Source organism: Elephas maximus, chromosome 4 (assembly GCF_024166365.1).
Source record: "Elephas maximus indicus isolate mEleMax1 chromosome 4, mEleMax1 primary haplotype, whole genome shotgun sequence".
NCBI lineage: Eukaryota > Metazoa > Chordata > Mammalia > Proboscidea > Elephantidae > Elephas > Elephas maximus.
In genome coordinates this window covers 5894793-5915790 of record NC_064822.1, presented here as the reverse complement: position 1 = coordinate 5915790, position 20998 = coordinate 5894793, and the positions used below count along the sequence as shown (strand labels likewise).

At 37.0% G+C, this 20998-nt stretch overlaps 1 protein-coding gene across 1 annotated transcript in view; it reads right to left on the bottom strand.

The window, feature by feature from the left end:
- CCDC7 (coiled-coil domain containing 7) overlaps window positions 1–20998 on the bottom strand; it is a 422824-nt gene that overhangs the window by 336068 nt on the left and 65758 nt on the right. Inside the window, exons 7-9 of the mRNA XM_049881615.1 lie at window positions 18870–18931; window positions 13179–13235; window positions 8210–8285 (exon numbers count right to left, since the gene is read on the bottom strand). Of these exons, the coding sequence (XP_049737572.1) occupies window positions 8210–8285; window positions 13179–13235; window positions 18870–18931 (195 nt within the window). The remainder of the gene's footprint in view (window positions 1–8209; window positions 8286–13178; window positions 13236–18869; window positions 18932–20998) is intronic.

The window sequence follows — 20998 nt, the reverse complement described above, 5'->3', positions numbered from 1 at the left end:
TCTTAAAGCTTCTCAGTGAGCTTGAGATAAGGGCAGGCATACCGACCCCTCCTATACCCATCCCCCAAGGGGTTAGTATAGGGCCCAAGAAACTCAATAGTTCTCTGCAAGGAAATACTCTTTGCAAACCCTTTCTGACACTCCTATATCCTCCATATATGTGAAAGGTTTTAAGCACTTTCTTGACTGCTTACATTTTGCCAAGTGTTATTAGGTCATCTATCTCGTAACTTATCTTACATGTGATACTATCGTTTTAGGGCCTCAGTTAATGCCTCTATTTAACTACTTCTTATACTTACATTCTTTAACATTCTGTTAAAATAAATATTGAATAGTGCAAAAGTCTTAGTGCAGTTTTAAGTTTTAATAACTGCAGAAGCATAATGCTATAAATATTCAAAAAACATTTTAAAATTTAATTACATACATTTCTATTTCACTTATTTACAGGGAGAACCCCGACTAGGGTTCCATTCCAACTCCATCATAAGTCGGTTCTGATGTAAGTCTAAGACTTCATTTTTTTTTTTTCATTATTATTACCTTTTATTATCAGTATCTTTATAAATCTGATCTTTGTCTTTGGGGGTTGGCATGAGAATGATAACATCAACAAATTACACGCTCCAACACTGTATGCAGTAAATTTACATAATACTAATGATAAAAAGATGTACAAAAAAATGCACAGTAATAAGTGCAGTTCATTGTAATTCAAATACACTGTAAGTTAGGAACATGTATTTTAAAAATTTTTAATAATAAATTTTTAATTTAACTTTTTGCTTCTGTCAACACTTGCCACCTTTAGTCAGAATGACTCAAAAATTATTTTATTGTTCAAAATTCACAAAACTAAATATGTTAATAGCCAGTTGCCTTCAAGTCAGTCAAAATATTGCATGCGCAGGGAGTATAAAAAGAAGATGGAAGGAACACATACAGTCACTGTGCCAAAAAGAAGTACTTGATATTCAACCATTTAGGTGGTAGAATATGATCAAGAACCACTGGTACTGAAGCTGCACTGAAAGCACTGGTGAAAAAGAAGGTGCTAGAAACTGACAAAATACCAATTGAGATGCTTCAACAAATGGATGTAACGCTTACTCATTTATGTCATGAAATTTAGAATATAACTACTTAGCCAACCAATGGGAAGAAATCCATATTTGTGCCCATTCCAAAGAAAGGCCACAAAATGGAGTGAGGAAATCATCAAATATTATTAGTATCACAGACTAGCAAAATTCTGCTAATTCAAAAATGACTGTAGCTGTACACTGACAGGGAACTGCCAGAAGTTCAGGCTGGATTCAGTTGAGGACACGAAATGAGGGATATCACAGCTGTTGTCAGATGGATCTTGGCCAAAACAGAGAGCACTGGAAAGATGCTTACCTGTGTTTTATTGACTACATGAAAGCACTCAACTGTGTGGATCACAACAAATTATGGGTAACATTAGAAGAATGGGAATTCCAGAACACTTAATTGTGTTCCTAAGGAACCTGTACATGGATCAAGAGGCAGTTATTAGAATTAGAAGATACTGCATGGTTCAAAATTGGAAAAGGAGTGCAGTAAGATTGTATCCTTTCACCTTACTTATTCAAACTGAACACTGAACAAGTAATTCAAGAAGCGAGACCATATGAAGAAGAATATGGCATTAGGATTGAAGGGAGACTCATTAGCAACCTATGATATAGAGAAGACACTACCTTGTTTGCTGAAAATGAAAATGACTTGAAGTACTTCCTGATGAAGGTCAAAAACTATAGCCTTCAGTATGGATTACATCTGAATATGAAGAAACTTAAAGCCCTCACACCTGGACAGATAACATCATGATAAATGGAGAATAAATTAATGTTGTCAATGATTTCAAGTTGGATCAATAACCAATGTCCACGGAATCAACTTGTCAAGAAATCAAGTGATGTATTGCTGCACTGCGATGGATGGATGTCGTGTGGCCTTTTTCACTATGGTCTTGTAACTCTCACCCAGGCGATTGGGCAGGACAGTGCAGATAGAGCAATTGTGTCCCACCAAATGGTTTGGTCGGTCTTGCCATCCCACTGTTTGAGGTGAACCATCCCAGAGACAGGAAGGAGAGAATACCACCACCACCAAGAAAAAACAGCCAGAGCCAACTAACGACAATTAACAACAACAAATATGTAAAATCAAGAAATGGAAATAATTAAATTTTTAATGTTTTGTTTTGTGTAAGTTTACATCATTTATACTTCCAAAGTTACTAAAGCTTAAAACTGCCCTAAAACTTTCAGAACATACTATATTTTTTTTAAAAACAGTTTGTGGCTGAGTGATGAGGATAAAAACTGAACTCAAATTATCCTGATCAAAAGGCAGATTTTTAATTTAATTTTGTTGTTGTTGAGAATATACACAGCAAAACATACACCAATTCAACCATTTCGACATGTACAATTCAGTGACATTCTCAGAGTTGTGCAACCATTCTCACATTCCTTTTCTGAGTTGTTCCTCCCCCTTAACATAAACTCACTGCCCCCTAAGGTTCCCATCTAATCTTTTGAGTTTCTGTTCTCAATTAGATCCCATATAGACAGTTCTTAAAAGACCATAATGCTCAAGGCAGACCTTTTTCACTAGTTAAGCTAAACTATTGTTTGGTTTTAAGAAGACTTCAGGATATATTTTTGGTTTAAGTGTTAAAGATTATCTCAGAGCAATAGTTTAAGAGGTTCATCCAGCACCCATGGCTACAGAAAGTCTGGAGTCCATGAGAATTTGAAAATCTGTGCTTCATTTACCCCCATTTGATCAGGACTCCTGTATAGAATCTTTGATCAAAAGGTTCAATAATGTTAGCTGGGCACCATCCAGCTTTTCTGGTCTCATGGCATAGGAGGCAGTTGTTCATGGAGGCAATTAGCCACACATTCTATATCCTCCTCTTAGTCCTGACTCTCCTTATTCCTCTGTTTCTCCAGGTGAATAGAGACCCGTTGTTGTGCCTTGGATGACCACTTGCAAGCTTTTAAGACCCCAGGAACTATGCAATGAACTATGAGGTAGAACAGAAGCACTAAACTGGAATGTCCCATGAAACCATAACCCTAAATCTCCAAACCAGGGAAACAAATTCCATGAGGTTGTTGGTTGTATGTACGCAACCTCAGCAGCTACTCTTTTTTTTTTTGTCATTGTTGTAAATGTACCCATCACACAACTTTAGCCAGCTCAGCTTTTTACAGGTGTACAACATATTGACAGCAACCACCATAAAGCACAATCCTATCAATTTAATTTTTCCATTACTGCTAACATTCCCTTTCCCTCTCCCTCCTATCCTTGATAAACACTAATAAACTTTAGTCTGTATACATTTGCCTTTTCTTGTGTTTTTATATAAGTGCGGTCACACAATATTTGTTCTTTTGTGATTGACTTGTTTCACTCAGTTAAAATCTTCAAGTTACATCCATATAGTAGAATGTATCAAGACTTCAGCAGCCAAAAATTGATCAAATATGCAGTCAGATGCATTGGCAATTACTAGTGATTGGAAGGAGAAAGTTGGAAAAAAAGAATCATCAGTAGTTGGAAAATATGGTTTTGGTGATAGAAACAACACGGGAGATCACATGATAGAATTTTGAATGACCAACGACTTCTTCACTGCAAATATCTTTTTTAACAACATAAATGGCAACTATACATGTGGACTTCTCTGCATAGAATACACAAGAATCAAATTAACTACGTCTTTGGAAATAAACAATGGAGAAGCTCAATATTATCAGTCAGAACAAGGCCAGGGACTGACTGCAGAACAGACCATCAACTGCTCATATGTAAGTTCAAGTTGAAGCTGAAGAAAATTTAAACAAGTCCATGCAGCCAAAATATGACCTTGGTATATTCCACCTGAACTTAGATACTATCTAAAGAATAGATTTGACATATTGAACACTAATAATCATAGACCAGAGGAGTTGTAGGATGACATCAAAGACATCATATATGAAGAAAGCAAAAGGCCATTAAAAAGACAAGAAAGAAAGAAAAAAAACCAAAAGAGATGTCAGAAGAGACTCTTAAATTCACCCTTGAATGTAGAGTAGCTAAAGAAAAAGAAAGAAATGATGAAGTAAAAGAACTGAACAGAAGATTTCAAAGAACAGCTCAAAAAGACAAAGTATTATAATGAAATGTGCAAAGACCTGGAGTTAAAACCAAAAGGGAAGAACACACTCCACATTTCTCAAGCTGAAAGAACTGAAGAAAAAATTCAGGCCTCTAGTTGCAATACTGAAGGATTCTACAGGCAAAATACTGAATGACACAGGAAGCATCAAAAGAAGATGGAAGGAATAAACAGAGTCTCCGTACCAAAAAAAAAATTGGTTGACGTTCAACCATTTCAGGAGGTAGCATATGATCAAGAACCAATGGTACTGAAGGAAGAAGTCCAAGCTGCACTAAAGGCATTGGCAAAAAACAAGGCACAGGAATTGACAGAATATCAATTGAGATGTTTCAACAAACAATGCGATGGCTGGAAGTGCGATCTTGTCTATGCCAAGAAATTTGGAAGACAGCTACCTGGCCAACCAACTGGAAGAGATCCATATATGTGCCTATTCCAAAGAAAGGTGATCCAATGAAATGTTGAAATTATTGAACAATATCATTAATATCACACACAAGTAAAATTATGCTGAAGATAATTCAAAAATGGCTGCAGAAGTACATCAAGAGAGAACTGCCAGAAATTTAAGCCAGATTCAGAAGAGGACATGGAATAAGGGATATCATTGCTGATATCAGATGGATCTTTGCTGAAAGCAGAGAGTAGCAGAAAGATGTTTACCTGTGTTTTACTGACTATGCAAAGGCATTCGACTGTGTGGCTCATAACAAACTATGGATAATAGCATGAAGAATGTGAATTCCAGAACACTTTACTGTGCTCATGTGGAACCTGTACATAGACCAAGAGGCAGTTGATCAAACAGAAGGACTGGATACTGCGTGGTTTAAAATCAGGAAAGGTGAGTGCCAGGGTTGTATACCTTCACCATACTTATTCAATCTGTGTGCTAGCAAATAATCCAAGAAGCTGGACTATATCAGCATCAGAATTAGAGGAAGACTCATTAACAACCTGCGATATGCAGAAGACACAACCTTGCTTGTTGAAAGTGAAGAAGACTTGAAGCACTTACTGATGAAGATCAAAGACTTCAGTATGGGTTACACCTCAACATAAAGAAAAGAAAAATCTTCACAACCAGACCAAGAAGCAACATCATGATAAACAGAGGAAAGATTGAAGCTGTCAAGGATTTCATTTTACTTGGATCCACAATCAACACCCATGGAAGCAGCAGTCAAGAAATCAAAAGACGTATTGCATTGGGCAAATCTGCTGCAAAGGACCTCTTTCGAGTGTTAAAAAACACAGATGTCACCTTCAGGACTAAGATGCACCTGACCCAAGCCACTGTATTTTCAATCACCTCATATGCAGGGGAAAGCTGGACAATGAAAAAGGAAAATCAAAGAAGAATTGATGCATTTCAATTATGGTCTTGGGGATGAATATTGAATACAACTTGGACCGCCAGAAGCACAAACAAATGTGTCTTAGAAGAACTACAGCCAGAATGCTCCTTAGAAGTGAGGATAGCGAGACTTCACCTCACGTATATATTCACCTCATTTGGACATGTTAAGAGGAAGGACCAATCCCTGGAGAAGGACATCATGCTTGGTACAGGGTCATGGAAAAAAAGGAAGACCCTCAACAAAATAGACTGACAAACTGGCTGCAACAATGGGCTCAAACATAGTAACGACTGTGAGGATAGTGCAGGACTGGGCAGTGTTCCGTTCTGTTCTTCATAGGGTCACTATGAGTCGGGACTGAATCGATGATACCTAACAACAATGTAAGGAAAGCCATGACTTTGGACAACTGCTAAGGTTTAATATTTTAGTTTTAGTCACCCAGAGAGATAGTACTTGAGTTTTCCAAGTCCAAAAAGTCCTGGTGGAAAGCCATTAGTGCAGCTATGAACAGGTATTCACTTCTGGACCAATTAACTCTAGGCAAAGGCTTATGGTCTAGTAAGCTCTCTTAGGAATTATATTTTTTTCAGGGAGGTGGAAGGAGAGGTGTGGTCCCCAGAAAAAATGAATGGGCTCTATTATTGGGGTGGTGGTAGATGTTCTGTGGTTAGTACGATGAAAGCCATATTAATACGAGATAGCAGAGAAAATGAGATTTTATTTAGTTATTATTCATTAATTACACAGTAACATGATAAGGCAATCATGCCAGTCTCTGGGAAGAGCTAACGGACATTTTTCCAGGATCTAGTCAATGCACTGCCTAGCTGTTACCCTTACCCATTGCAGTCAAGTCAATTCTGACTCACAGCGACCTTATAGGACAGAGTAGAACTGCCCCATTGGATTTCCAAAGAATGGTTGGTGGATTCAAACTGCCAACATTTTGGTTAGCAGCCAAGCTTTTAACCACTGCACCACCAGGGCTCCATCTAGCTGTTAATCCATAGGTAGTAGGAAATGGACAAGTGAGCATAGGCCCAGAAGGCCTTGAAAAGTTCTTTCTTCAATTATGGCACAAATTGGAATTCCAACTAGAGATTGGATTGTAGGGTGCCTTATGAAAGCATATTATCTCTTTGGTGAACAGTGTTGAGAACTGGGGTCCATTCTTGTAGATGAAGTTGTCAACACTGGTGAGAATATTGTTCATCACCAGAATCATGTTTGTGATCCTGACAGGAAATTAGGCCTTTTAAAGAGAACACTCAGAAAATTGGATAGATGCTATCTGCTCTGATGGAAAAGGTAGAGCGATAGTCAAGTAAAAGCCCTCCTATATACCTATGCTTTTTCCTTCCTTCCCAAACACATGGGGGACAGAAACTACAACTAGCTAGAGGGAAAGGAGGTTAAAAAAAAAAAAAAAAGAGAGCGAGAAAAAAAACTACCACACTTCCAAGCAGGCTCCAGCTGGAATTGAGGGTGAGGGTGGGAAACATGTCTTAACTTTGAATTAAAATTGAAATATTGACTACAATATTTTACAGGGCATTTTAATTTATAAATTAGTACAGTTTTGTCAATAAAATTTAAATTAAATATTATCTAACCCAAAACTAAGAGCGATCATAAAAGTCACAGTACTTCTCTATTTTTTATCAGGGAGTATGACGGGGTCAGCCCCACTTTGCAAATGTAAATGAACACAAGAAGTCCAAATTAAGTTGCTTTGTAATTTCACTCCACAAGACATGCTTTTTCAACATGCCAGTTATGTAACTAATATAATACTAGCCACCCGAAAGAACTACAGGTCATTCACAGTAACTTTGAAGACACTTCTTAATACGCAAAGAAATGTACACAGCATATTCTGACCAAACAAATGAACAAAACTTTTTCTGGGCAGGAGACAACTTATGTATGAAATTTTCTCTTTTACAGTAATCCCTTCAGCTAGTCTTTTCCCACGCATTTTGCTACATACAAACCAACTTTGAATACCACCAATGGCCTGATATGAGGAGTTACAATATATAATGGATGTCTGCTGCTTTAATATCCTGGTCCAATGGAAAGAATGGTCATAGAAACCAGCTTCCTACTTTAACAATGCCCCAGAACATGTTAAACCTATCAAAGCTAGGAAAGTTGTAATCCTAGCCTTCTGATAGAGAAGACTGATCAGATTAGAAGGTAGATGTGAAGTGGGTCCTGGGCCAGTTACATACCAAGTACCTGACAATCCATTAATGCAAGTCATAATTCCTTCAGTTCCATTTTTAGCAGGTGCCCAGAACTTCCGTTTCTTTACTTCTGTTCTGGTTACCAATTCACTTTCCTATAGGTCCTGATCATTGGATTTGATAATTAGAAATTCCTATCATGTAAAATTTCCCAAATTTACAATGTCGACATATTATATAAATAGAATTCTAGTAGTTAGCAGCCATAGACTTATCCACTATACCACCAGGGTTTCCAAAAATTAATATACCCTTTTACTGTTCCTATATATAGGAACACTAAAATTTTAATAGGGGACTTATTTTCTTCTTTATGTTACAAATTTTCTGTAATATATGTGCAGTCATTTTTATAATTACAAAAAGAAGTTATTTTAAAGGCTTACCTCTCCAACATACTTGATTGTTTCTCAAATACTTTCAACATGGCATTCAGTCTACTAGTCATCGAAGAACCAGCTTCTATTATAAAAGAAAAAAGAAATGTTTTACAGGTACTACAAATGACTGAAGTTATAGCTCTATGTTCACATAACTATTATCTATATGTGTGAAAACTAGACAAATATAGACAGGAGATACCAGGGTCATATGGGTACTCAAAGAACGAAATGCTTGCGATGAGAATAGCTGCCATTTCATTAAACGTCTACTGTTGAGGCCTTGGTGGCATAGTGGTTAAAGAGCTCAGCTGCTAACCAAAAGGTCAGTAGTTCAAATCCACCAGTCACTCCTTGGAAACCCTATGGGGCAGCTCTACTCTGTTCTATAGGGTCACTATGAGTGGGAACTGACTCAACTGCAAATTTTTTTTTTTAATGTGCACATCACTGTGCTGCTTTATGTATTCCTAATCCTCAAAATAATTCTAAAGAAGAATATGCTGTCACCGTTTTCAAATAAAGGATATAAGGCTCAGAGAAATTATATAATTTGGTCAAAAGTATTCACCTGGTAAGTAAAAGAACTGGAAGGGAGTCCAGCGTGCATCACCTCCCCATAGTATGGTATGGCATATAACAAAACTCTTGAAAGCTAAGGGAGAACTGCTTTGCTTGCTACCACTGAGTCAATAAAGCCTATGGAAAGAATCTAGCAACCCTCTTAAGTTTTCCAACTGGATCAAATAACCCAAATTGAGTAGAAAGAAGTAAAACTATCCCTTTTTCCAAGATGACATGATCTTATCTATAGAATATTCCAAAGTATGTTCAAGAAATCTACTAGAGCTAATAAATGAAATCAGCAAAGTACTGGGTACAGATCAACACACAAAAAATCGTTAAGTGTCCATACTCCAAAAACGAAACTCATTACCATCGAGTTGATTCTGACTCACAGCAACTCTATAGAACAGAGGAGAGCTGCCCCACAAGATTTCTGAAGAGCAGCTGGTGGATTCGAACCGCCAACATTTTGGTTAGCAATTGAGGAGCTCTTAACCACTGTGCCACCAGAGCTCCATTTATACACCAGAAATGAGGAATCTGAAAAGGAAATTAAGAAAACAATTGCATTTACAATAAAAAAAACCCAGTGCTGTCGAGTCGATTCCAACTCATAGCATTTACAATAGCACCTAAAATAATAAGATGTTTAGGAATAAATTTAACCAGGGTGTGAATGACTTGTACATTGAAAACTATAAAACATTGCTAAAAGAAATTAAAGAAGATCTAAATAAATGGAAAGACATTTTGTGTTCTTGGATTAGAAGGCTTAATATGGTTAAGATGTCAATACTACCCAAAGCAGTCCACATATTCAACTCAATCCCTGTCATAATTCTAACAGTCTTCTTTGCAGAAATAATAAAAAAGGCCAATCCTCAAATTTATGTGGAATTGAAATAGCCTGAAATATCCAAAACAATCTTGAAAAAGAAGAATAAAAGTAGGAAGACTCACACTTCCTGATCGCAAAATGTACTATAAATCTACTAGTCAAAACAGTCTAGTACTGGTATAATGATAGACATATAGACCAGTGAAAAGATTTGAGAGTTCGGAAATAAACCCACACATATATGGTCTATTTATTTTCAACAAGGGTGCTAAGTTCATTCAAAGGGAAAAAAAAAAAAAAAGTCATTTCAATAAATGGTGCTAGGACAACTGGATTTCTACAGGCAAAAGAATAAAGTTGGACCCATGTCTCAACATATATAAAAATTACAAAAAATATAACAAAGACCTAAATGTAAGAACTAAAACCATAAAAATCTCAGAACAAAACACAGGAGTAATGCTTCAGGACCAGCTGGTGAGGATCCAAAGAAACTGAAACCTTCATCCATTGTTGGCAGGCACGTAAAATGGTACAACTTCTGTGGAAAACAGTATAGTATGATGGTTTCTCAAAATGTTAGACACAGAATGACCACATGACCCAGAGATTCCACTCTTGTGTATATACTCCAAAAACTTAAAAGCAAAAACTCATGCAGATACTTGTGCACCAATATTCATAGAAGCATTTTCCACAAAATAGCTAAAAGGTGGAAACGACCTACGTGTCGATCAATCAATTAACAGTTAAATAAAATGTGATACACACATACAATGAATATTTTTCAGCCTTGAAAAGAAATAAAGTTCTGATGTATGCTATGACATGAACGAACCTTGAAAACACTACACTGAGTGAAATAACTCAGACACAAAAGGACAAAATATTGTATGATTCCACTTTCATGATATATCCGGAATAGGAAAGTGCATACAGACCACAGCTTATTAGTAGTTACCATGGATGGGAGGGAGGGGAAAATGGAGAGGCATTGCTTAATGGGTACAGAATTTCTGTTAAGGATGAGGAAAAAAATTAGAAAAGGATAACGATATGGTTGCGTAACATGGTAGCTATGTAACTAATGTTACTGAATTGTATGCATAAAAGTGGTTGAAATGGCAAGTATTTTGATATATATATCTCACCACGATAAATATTCTTTTAAAGTTAAAGAACTAAAAAGAAAGAATATCTATATACCTAGTAAGTGTCCTGATGAATAATCTTAAATGCATAGCAAATTGTCAAATCATAATCTTTAGAACAAATGGGTTTTTGATAAACACGGTATCATCTTTCTAGAAATTCTAGCATTGTAAATAGAGGCTTAATAGATATATCACCTAAAAACTATAATATTAATTTCCAAACCTCAATTTTTAATTCAATCAAATGTTAGCTGATTCTTTTCAATTTACTGAAGGTCTAGTCAAAACTTTCCCCAAACCCTAATTTCGTGGCCTTGGGAGAGTTCTATGGCTCCCTCATAATTTTTGTGAGCTCCGCAGCCTTACTTCATGTGTCTGCCTCCACAGTCCTGAGCCCACACATGCTGCTTCAGTAACTATTTATACCAAAGTATGAAGCCTACCTCCATTTTCTGTAACCTTTAAAACTAAACAGAAGATTTGAGAGGACATGAAGAAATATTACCTCTCAGGCCATAACCTTCTTCACTTCACTGGCTCTATTCATCCAAACCTGCTGTTTTTATGTTCTTCCCTCATCTACTTAGAACAACCAAGAAGAACCAGTAAGTTCTTGCCCTTCTGATTTCCTTGGTGGTTCAATTTCTCCACAAGCTCATACACTAAACTATTTTCCCTAAGCGTATGCTATGCGCTTCCTGAACAGGTGTCAGAGAATATTTTTCCTGCATTTCTTGCATTTTATCCTGAAAATATTTTGTAACTCCTTGCAAAATTCCAACTTGAGGTTACTCCTAAAGGACTGTTTTAATGTTTTATGACTCATCATGATTGCTTTTGGGCTGGAATAAATTGAAAACCCAAAAGGGTAAGTAAGATATTAAGGAACAATGGGTTGTTGTAGTTTGTATAAAAACATAATGCAGTACAGAGGTACCTTCTGTCTTACTGAATAGGCTATAGAATCTAATAGAATTTAGAGAATAGGAGAGGAAAAAGAGAATAAAGTTTGGCTGGTGAAGATAAGAAGGTGGTAATTTTAAGAGAAAAAGAGAGTAAACAAGTGAAACAAAGCAAGACAGAGAGAATAGAGTCTAGGAACGGAGATGGCTGCCATGGAAAAAGGTACTTAAAAATGTGTAACTGGTTTTTCTCTATATTGTGCAATGAAACCTTGTCCTCTGCTGCCCTTAAGAACCTTGAGTAAAACTATTATATTTGACTCTTTTGGAATTTAGGTTTATAGTTGGAAGATGTGTTCCACTGACCTATAATTGGGCACAGGGGTTTCGGTTTTTGTCCATGACGGAGAATCAATTACCTCTTCACCTTAACCCGCTTAAAAACTGGACAACATAACATGAAACAGTGGTATTCAGACATTAGAAAACAGTCAGTGCAAGGCAGTGATTCCTGACAGAAGGAAAACAAATGAGAAGAGCCCTATAATGACCTCAGTTTACTGCCTGGAGAGAGTTTCCAGGCTGCACCATTAGGAACGGAAACCCAAACAGAGTCTAGTAGGCTCCTTGAGTTGAGTAGACAAAGTTCATGATTTGGGGAGGCCAAGTCAGCTAGAATTTGGAAGGCACAGTGCTAGAGAAAAGACAGCTACAGAGAGAGAGAGCATGACAGACATGTGCAGAGGGCTCTACTTGAGGTGGAAAGACATTTTCAATCTCCATTCCAAAGCTCTAGCTCCCTTTCTACCACACCCAGTCGGTCATGGCTGTCTTGGACCGGAAGTCTCAAAAGAACTTGGAAGGACTGTGAATGTGCAACTGTCATTGGTTTAAACATGGCAACAATAGGGTTTAAAGCTGAAGATGAAAGAGAATAGGATTCTCAGCAACTTGGTCCACCCAAATCTTACTTTCTACTTCTAATCTGTATTCCATAGCATAAGTTACATAATTATTTCAAAATTCCATATAAGCAAGGTCATTTCTCCTTTCTCTTGACAAGCAGTAAGAAATATGACATACTAGTTCTAGCAGCTCTTTATATTCATGAACTAACAGATACTCACCTGCAGTCAAAGTAATGGAGGATTTGAGACCATATATATAATTCTTAGTAATAAACTCCATAAATCACTTCTTAAATTTATTGCTACTCCACCTCAAATGTTGCCACCTCTGTAACATTTCAGTAGCATCTTCTAATCACAACTAAAAATTCTCCATTCCAAGAATTAATATGAAACTCTAAAAACGAATCCATTTTTGGTAGCATGTAGCCTTAACTAGCAATTTCAGTGCCTGCCTGGTAGCCAAGTCAATTGCATGGCTCCAAAATCCAGGGAATCTGTATTGTTATTCTAATAATTATTATTTTAAATCATAGAAAATTACAGAAATTAATGCATTCAACAGAGATCATTAATACGATGATGCTTAAATGCGTAGAAACTTACGTGGCTCAGTTGCAGAAGTATCTGTAAATCCTTCAGTCGAGTGGGCTTTTAAGAATTCTAAAATAATATAAAAAGAATTTGTCAATATACCCAAAAAATATAAGTCCCAAATATCAACCATATATAATTTGTTGAGTTTAAATTTCACAGTTTCTTTTTTTTTTAATAACTTTTTCAAAAGAAAGGAAACTCTATGAGATAATAATAGCTACGAACATTATACATCCTCTTGATCAGGCAACAAATGGCAGTATCTGAAAGACTCTGTATAACAACTGAGTAACTGTGAACTCATCCTTTCCTCACCAAAAGTTGTTCTTCCACTTATATTCTCTAATATTAGCTAATAGTATTATCATCTAATCTTCCTTCCTTTCATATACTATCACGAAGTTTTGCCATTTCTACCTAGCAAATTTTTCTCACCAAACCCAGAGTGACCCTATAGAATAGAGTAGAACCGGCCCCATAGGGTTTCCAAGGCTATAAATCCTTACAGAAGCAGAATGCCACATCTTTCTCCCACAATATTTCTCAAGCCTGAATCTTTTCTTGTCTTTCACCAGATCTCTAATAAGGGCACTTATCATACATCTAAAACATGGCAACAACATCCTAATTCTTCCCTACCTCCAATCATGCCAATCCACCATCCACACTCTAGCTTCTACAATGTTACCATAATAATCTCTCTAATATTAAATTCAAAAATGTCACTTCCCTACTAAAAACACTAATGATCCCCTATTACATATAGAAAAAAGTCAAAAAAAAAAAAAAGTTCTTAGCATAGCATCCAAGTCCCTCTATGACTAAGCTCTCTCCTACCTTATCCCTACTTATCACTTCACACTCTAATAATACCAATCCACATTTATTCCCCTGTCCACATATGCCATTGGTTCATGCTATATCCTTTTCTTAAAAGGCCAAATATCTCCCTTCTTTACTTAACCAATCTTATTCATCCTTTAAGTTTGCATCGAATCTTCCTAACTCCCTCACGTTGAACAAATTACTTCTTTTTCAGGACCCACTGCAAATTACACATAACTTACAATGCATTCAAGTTATGAAGAATCGCACTTAGGACCATCTATCATTAGTAATATGTACTACATACAATATTACAGCACATAACTTGCTGACACTATCATTCTCAGGTGTTCACTCACAGATGTTCAAATTTATGATTTACTATTCAAAACACTGTATAGTAGACTACAGCCTGGCCTACAATGAAGTCCGTGTCCGTGCCAAGAGTCATAATGAATAGAAAGTTGGGCAATGTTCAACTCTTAACAACATACGACAATTGAACTGCGCATGTGCCTGACAGCCATTCCAACTCTGACTTCATTGTCAACACTCTGACACCAACTTCATTATAGAACAAGCCTATAGCATGATATTACTCAGTATTTCATACCATAAGAAGCATCACTTGTTCATTTGAAGCCAAGTTGTTCAAGTTTCTCAGACTGTAACACCTGCACTACTTATATCCCCAACACTATGCTTAGCAAAATAAGTCATGCCACTGAAAGTTCTAACCTAGAATTAAAACCATTTCCAAAGCACACTTTCAGACAAAAATTAGACAGGCCTATAAAACAAAAAATAACACACGTGAGGAACATGCTTCTTAGTTCAATCAAATATATGAGACCAAATGGGCAGCTCCTGTCCAAAAGCAGGACAAGAAGACAGGAAGGGACAGGAGCTGGATGAACAGACACAGGGAACCCGGGGTGGAAAGGCGGAGTGTATTGTCACATTGTGGGGATTGCAACCAATCTCACAAAACAATACGTATATAAATTTTTTATTGAAAAATTAACTAAACCTTCCCCTAAAACATACACACAAAAAAAGTTCTAATCCGAAGAAAGTGAGGAAGGCTCTAGACATGGATATAAAGATGAAGATCATTAAGGACTATGATAATGGAAAGAAAGTCAGCGAAACAGCATGTGAGGAAAGACTGTCTCATTCGACCATTTCAACAAACCCTTTTGTGACTCTTGGTACGTATGGTATTCCAACAAATGTTTATGCCTCTGGAGTTCTTTGGGAAGAAGGTACCCCAATTTTAACATGTTTAACCTCAAGGTGAGAGCCTTTTGAAACACGTGAAACTCAAGAACTCTGAGTAGGAGCCTCATTTTTGTGTAGATTGAGCATTGTCTTAGGTGATGCCTCCTGGATGTGTGTTTATTTCTACAAGTTTGCCTTTATTTCCATGAGATAAGCCTCATCGCTAAGTTTCCAAGTTACTATGCTCTCATGAGAACGTACTTATCACAAGAATAAGCTATTCCCATTCTTCATTCAGTCATAGTGGCTATTTTCTCCCTGATGCCATTCATTGTTTCCAGATGTTACTGGCTCCCTGCTTTTCTAGCTTCCGCACAGTAAATAATGCCTTTGCAATAATGAATAACACATTGCAGTGATACTTTTCAAGGGACACAAACTCCTGCAAGGTATTCTTACCCTGCATTCAATCTTAAAACCAAACCTGTTGCCACTGAGCCAATTCTGACTCATAGCGACCCTATAGGATAGGGTAGAACTGGCCCATAGGGTTCCCAAGGAGCAGCTGGTGGATTTAAACTGCCAACCTTTTGGTTAGCAGCCATAGCTCTTAACCACCGCACCACCAGGGCTTGTCCTGGGGCCCAGTTATTGCATCTGAGAGTAGCGGGTGGAATTCACCACTGTGAGCAGTTCTGCAGTATTCCTGGGCAGCTGTTTCTGCTTCTTAGCTGTCAGTACTACTTTTGTTATAATGAAGAAAATATAATAGTGGTAATTTTCCTGAGATTCAAATTCCTTTAGTTTTATATTTTTGGCCTGTCAGTACTGCTTTTGCAGTAATGCAGAATGCACTGTAGTAGTAATTTTCTGCGGATAAAAAGTCCCTTGGCTTTATTTATTTGGGTTGTAAGTGCTGCTTTTATAGTAACAAAGAATGCATTGTAGGGTAATTTTCCTGAGATTAAAAAAATCCCTTGGCTTTATTTCTTTGGGCTGTGAGCACTGCTTCTGCAGTAAGGAAGAATGCATTGTTCCATGTTTTGAAAAGTTTCATGAGGAATAATAAAAAGGCTAAGAAGGAGACTAGAATCAAAAGTATGTAAAGTCATTACCAAGTGCCTTCATGTTTTTTTTTTTTCATGTTTTACCTCATGTTCTGTAAGTTCTCAAGAAAAAAAAAATTTTTTTAATAAAAAGAAAAATTTAGCATTGATTCATATTGGTAGAATTTATGACATTCAGGGTCTGCTGGGACATATGGGATCCCAGACAATGGGTATAAAAATTCTAGATTCGTCATTTATTTATTTATTTTTTTACCTTTCATTAGTAAAAACACACAGTAGCAACAAAAAATTCAAAGGAGAAAATAATTAAGTCTTGAAAGGGTTAAAGATAAGAAAAGGATTTTGGAGGCAGTTAAAAGAGCAATTGGCATAAAATCAACAGTTTTAACAAAGAGGAGGCAAGGGCCAATCCAGGAGATGGAGAAGCTGTTGATGATTTGGATAGAAGACCAAATCCAGAAGAGGATTCCTGTGAGTTTATTGACTACTCAAACAAAAGCACACAGCCTTTTTGAAAACCTGAAGGAACACCAAGGAAAAAACTACTGCGAGTACTTTAGGCCAGCAAGGGCTAGTTTCATCCCTTCAAACACAGATTTGGCTTATATAACATGGGTATAACTGGAGAAGCAGTAGGCACAGATGTCGAAGCTGCCAAAAAATCAAATGATGAGCTGGACAAGATAATACATGATGAACAATATATACCAGAGTAGATTTTCAACATGGATGAAACAGGCCTGTTTTGGAAAATAATGCCAGAATGGACTTTTATTCACAAAGAAGAGAAGTTGATGCCTGGTTTAAAGACATTTAAAGACAGAATCACACTGCTGCTTGGAGGAAATGCTGCTGGATTTAATTAAAACCTTTTCTTGTTTACCATTCTAAAAACCCTCAAACACTAAAAAATATTGACAAAAATAATTTGTTGTTCTACTATAGGATTAACTCCAAGGCCTGGATGACTACCGTGTTATTCGAAGACAGATTTTTAAATTGTTTCATCCCAGAGGTCTGCACTTATGGCCTTGAAAAGAGCATTTCTTTCAAGATTCTGCTGGCTATTTGATAATGCCTCAAGATAACCGCCTCACCTCTAAACCCGTGGCCGTAGAGTTGATTCCGACTCATAGCGAACCTATAGGACAGAGTATAACTGCCCATAGGGTTTCCCGGCAGTGGCTGGTGGAGTCAAACTGCTACCTTTTGGTTAGCAGCTGTAGCTCTTAACCACTGCACCACCTGGGCTCCCTTCCTCACAAAGACGATCTAAATCCAGATGTGAAAGTGGTATATCTACCTCCCAGTATGAGTTGTGATTCAGCCTATGGATCAAGGTACAATTGCCACCTTCAGGGCATGCTACCTATGAGCTACGTTTGCTCAGGCAATAGCTGCAACAGATGGAGGAATGGTAACATTAGGTGATTTCCAGAAGAATTTTAATATTCTTCAGTGTATCTGGAACATTGCATCTTTCTGGGAGGAAGTTACTGGAAAACGCAGGGGATACGGAAAAAATTGCTGAGTTATATGAACATGCTCCAAACATTTGATCAGGATAATATGATGGAAGAGATAGTTGGAAATATTGTCCATATGGCAAGAACACGGAATTTAGAACTTGTTATCACTGATAACAGCTCATAGATCACAAAGAAGGGGAACTGACAGATTAGCACTTCATGGATTTTGAAGAGGAAAGAAATGCTAAAGAAAGAAAGAATGAGGAAAAGGAAGGTAAGAAGTTGTTAAAAATTTTTACAGTGAAAGGATTAGCTGGAGCTTTTTCTAAACTAAATTAGGAGCTTCAGTTGCTTGAAAACACAGACCCAAATGCTGATTACTTTGCTAAAGTCGATAGGCAGATTCGGGAAGCAGTGAGATGTTACCATGAGAATATATGAAGAAAAAAAGAAAAGGACTATACAGACAACTGTCACTAATCTTCTGATTAGAAATGCCATCCCCATTCCCGGGGATAATCCAGATGACCCATAACCTTCCACAAGTGGAGTTATTACCACCACTGACAAAATGCCAACATCATCTAACTCTTCTTCATCGTCAGAGTAAATTTGTATGATTTGTGCATTTTGTTATGTATGCATGTATTAAAATTTATCTGTAAGTTTATATGTAATGTTTCCAACCCCCAAAGACAAATAAAGATCTCATTTATAAAGGCACTGATAATAAAGCAATAATAATGAAAACAAAACAAAAAAATTACGTATTCAACTTATGTCAGAACTAATTTACAACAGAATTGCTGGAACAGAACCTTGTCATAAGTCGGGAGCTACCTGTATTACATCATATTGAAATTATACATATGCCTGTGTCCTTAATAAGCTGTGAATTTCAGGGGGATAACAAACAGTTTTTACTTATTTTGTAACACTCCCAGAATCTGGAACAAAATAAGAACATTTATTGGAATGATAAACTCGCTACTGGATATTTCTTAAACATATCATTCTACAATTTTTATGACCATAAAATTTTACGCTATTAAGTCTTAAAATGTCAGTGTATTTAGAAAACCCTTAAGGGCTAAACATGTATCAAATATTATCACCTTCAATTATCTTCTCTGCACTTCTACTAATTTGCACTGCTTCTGGTTGATTTTGGGTACCCCTGTTAAAGTTTCAATAAATAAAACATATTTTAATGCATCAAATAATAAAAGCTTAAATTATACTTAAATAATAACTAGAATGAGCATTCTAGACATATGAATTTTTTTACAAAATTAATATTTTTTAGCCTTTATTCACAGATATTGTTGTTGCTAGAAAAAAATAAAAAGGAAAAAAACAGCCAAACCCATTGCCATTGGCTTGATTCTGACTCATAGCGACCGTATAGGACAGAGTAGAACTGCCCTTTAGGGTTTCCAAGGAGCAGTTGGTAAACTCAAACTGGCGACATTTTGCTTACCAGCGGCACTTTTAACCAATGCTCCACCAGGGCTCCTGTTGTTTTTGTTAGGTGCCATCATGGATTCCGACTCATAGTAAATTGGAGTCTCTGGGCAGCACAGTTAACCCAGATGTGCCTCAGACCTTCTGAAATGTCGTGGCCTTACGAATCCTATGGAACAGTTCTACTTTGCATACATGGAGTCACCCTGTGTTGGAATCAATTTGATGGCAACTAACAACTAGTAGTTAATGAGAGCAAATAAGCATAAAATTCAAACTATACAATTCTATGACTTCTATGTATTCCATGAATATAATTAGGTAACTGATAACATTAATAACCAAAGTAGCAAAAAGTAAATTGGGTAGAAACATGGGATTCCTTGTCAATTATTATTATCAAAGGTTTCGCTGTTAAGAGCACAAATCCTAGAGTCAGACTGCCTGGCTCAAAACCTGGTTTACCCACTTACTAATTGTATGACTAACTGTGGGACAATTTTAATTTCTCCTGCCCTACTTTTTATTTTCTCCAAACACATCACTTATTACATACTACATATTTTACCTTTTTGCTATGTATGTTTTGTTTATTGTCTGTCTCTCCCACCCACTCTAGATTAAAATGCCATTAAAGCGGAGATAATTGTCTGCTTTGTTCTTTGATATATTCCAAGCGTCTATGACATCTGACAGTTCCTGGAACATATCAAGCATTTAATAAATACTTTTCAAATAAATTAAGCATCATAGTTTAAGTTTTAAGAATCACCCTTACTCTTCGAAATTTCATGAATGATTACTAGGGAGTAGAAGGTGGGAAGGAAAAAACACTAACTAGACAATAGATAAGTGGTAACTTTGCTGAAGGGTAAGACAGTACATGATATCGGGGAAGTCAGCATAACTTGACCAGGGCAAGGTCATGGAAGCTCCATAGACACATCCAAACTCCCTGAGGGATCAAATTACTCGGCTGGGGACCACAGTCTCAGGGGACATCTAGCTCAATTGGCATAACATAGTTTATAAAGAAAATGTTCTACATCCTACTTTGGTGAGTAGTATCTAGGATCTTAAAAGCTTGTGTGCAGCCATCTAAGCAATGGAGTAATGGAGAATGAAAGAAACCAAAAACACAAGGGAAAGATTAGTCCAAAGGAATAATGGCCCACAACTACCACAGCCTCCACCAGAATGAGTCCAGCACAACTAGATGGTGCCCGGCTACCACCACTGATTGCTCTGACAGGGATCACAATAGAGGGTCCCAAACAGAGCTGGAGAAAAACAGAACAAAATTCTAACACACCAAAAAAGACCATACTTACTGGTCTGATACAGACTGGAGAAACCCGAGAGTATTGCCCCAGACACACTTTTAACTCAGTATAGAAGTCATTCCTGAGGTTCGCCCTTCAGCCAAATGTTGTTGTTGTTAGGTACTGTTGAGTCAGTTCTGACTCACAGCAACCCTATGCACAACAGAACTAAATACTCCCCAGTCCTGAGCCATCCTTACAATCGTTGTTATGCTTGAGCTCATTGTTGCAGCCACTGTGTCAATCCACCAGATTGTGGATCTTCCTCTTTTCTGCTGACCCTGTACTCTGCCAAGCATTATGTCCTTCTCCAGAGACTGATCCCTCCTGACAACATGTCCAATGTTTGTAAGACGCAGTCTCGCCATCCTTGATTCTAAGGAGCTTCTGATTGCACTTCCTCCAAGACAGATTTGTTTGTTCTTTTGGCAGTCCATGGTATATTCAATATTCTTCTC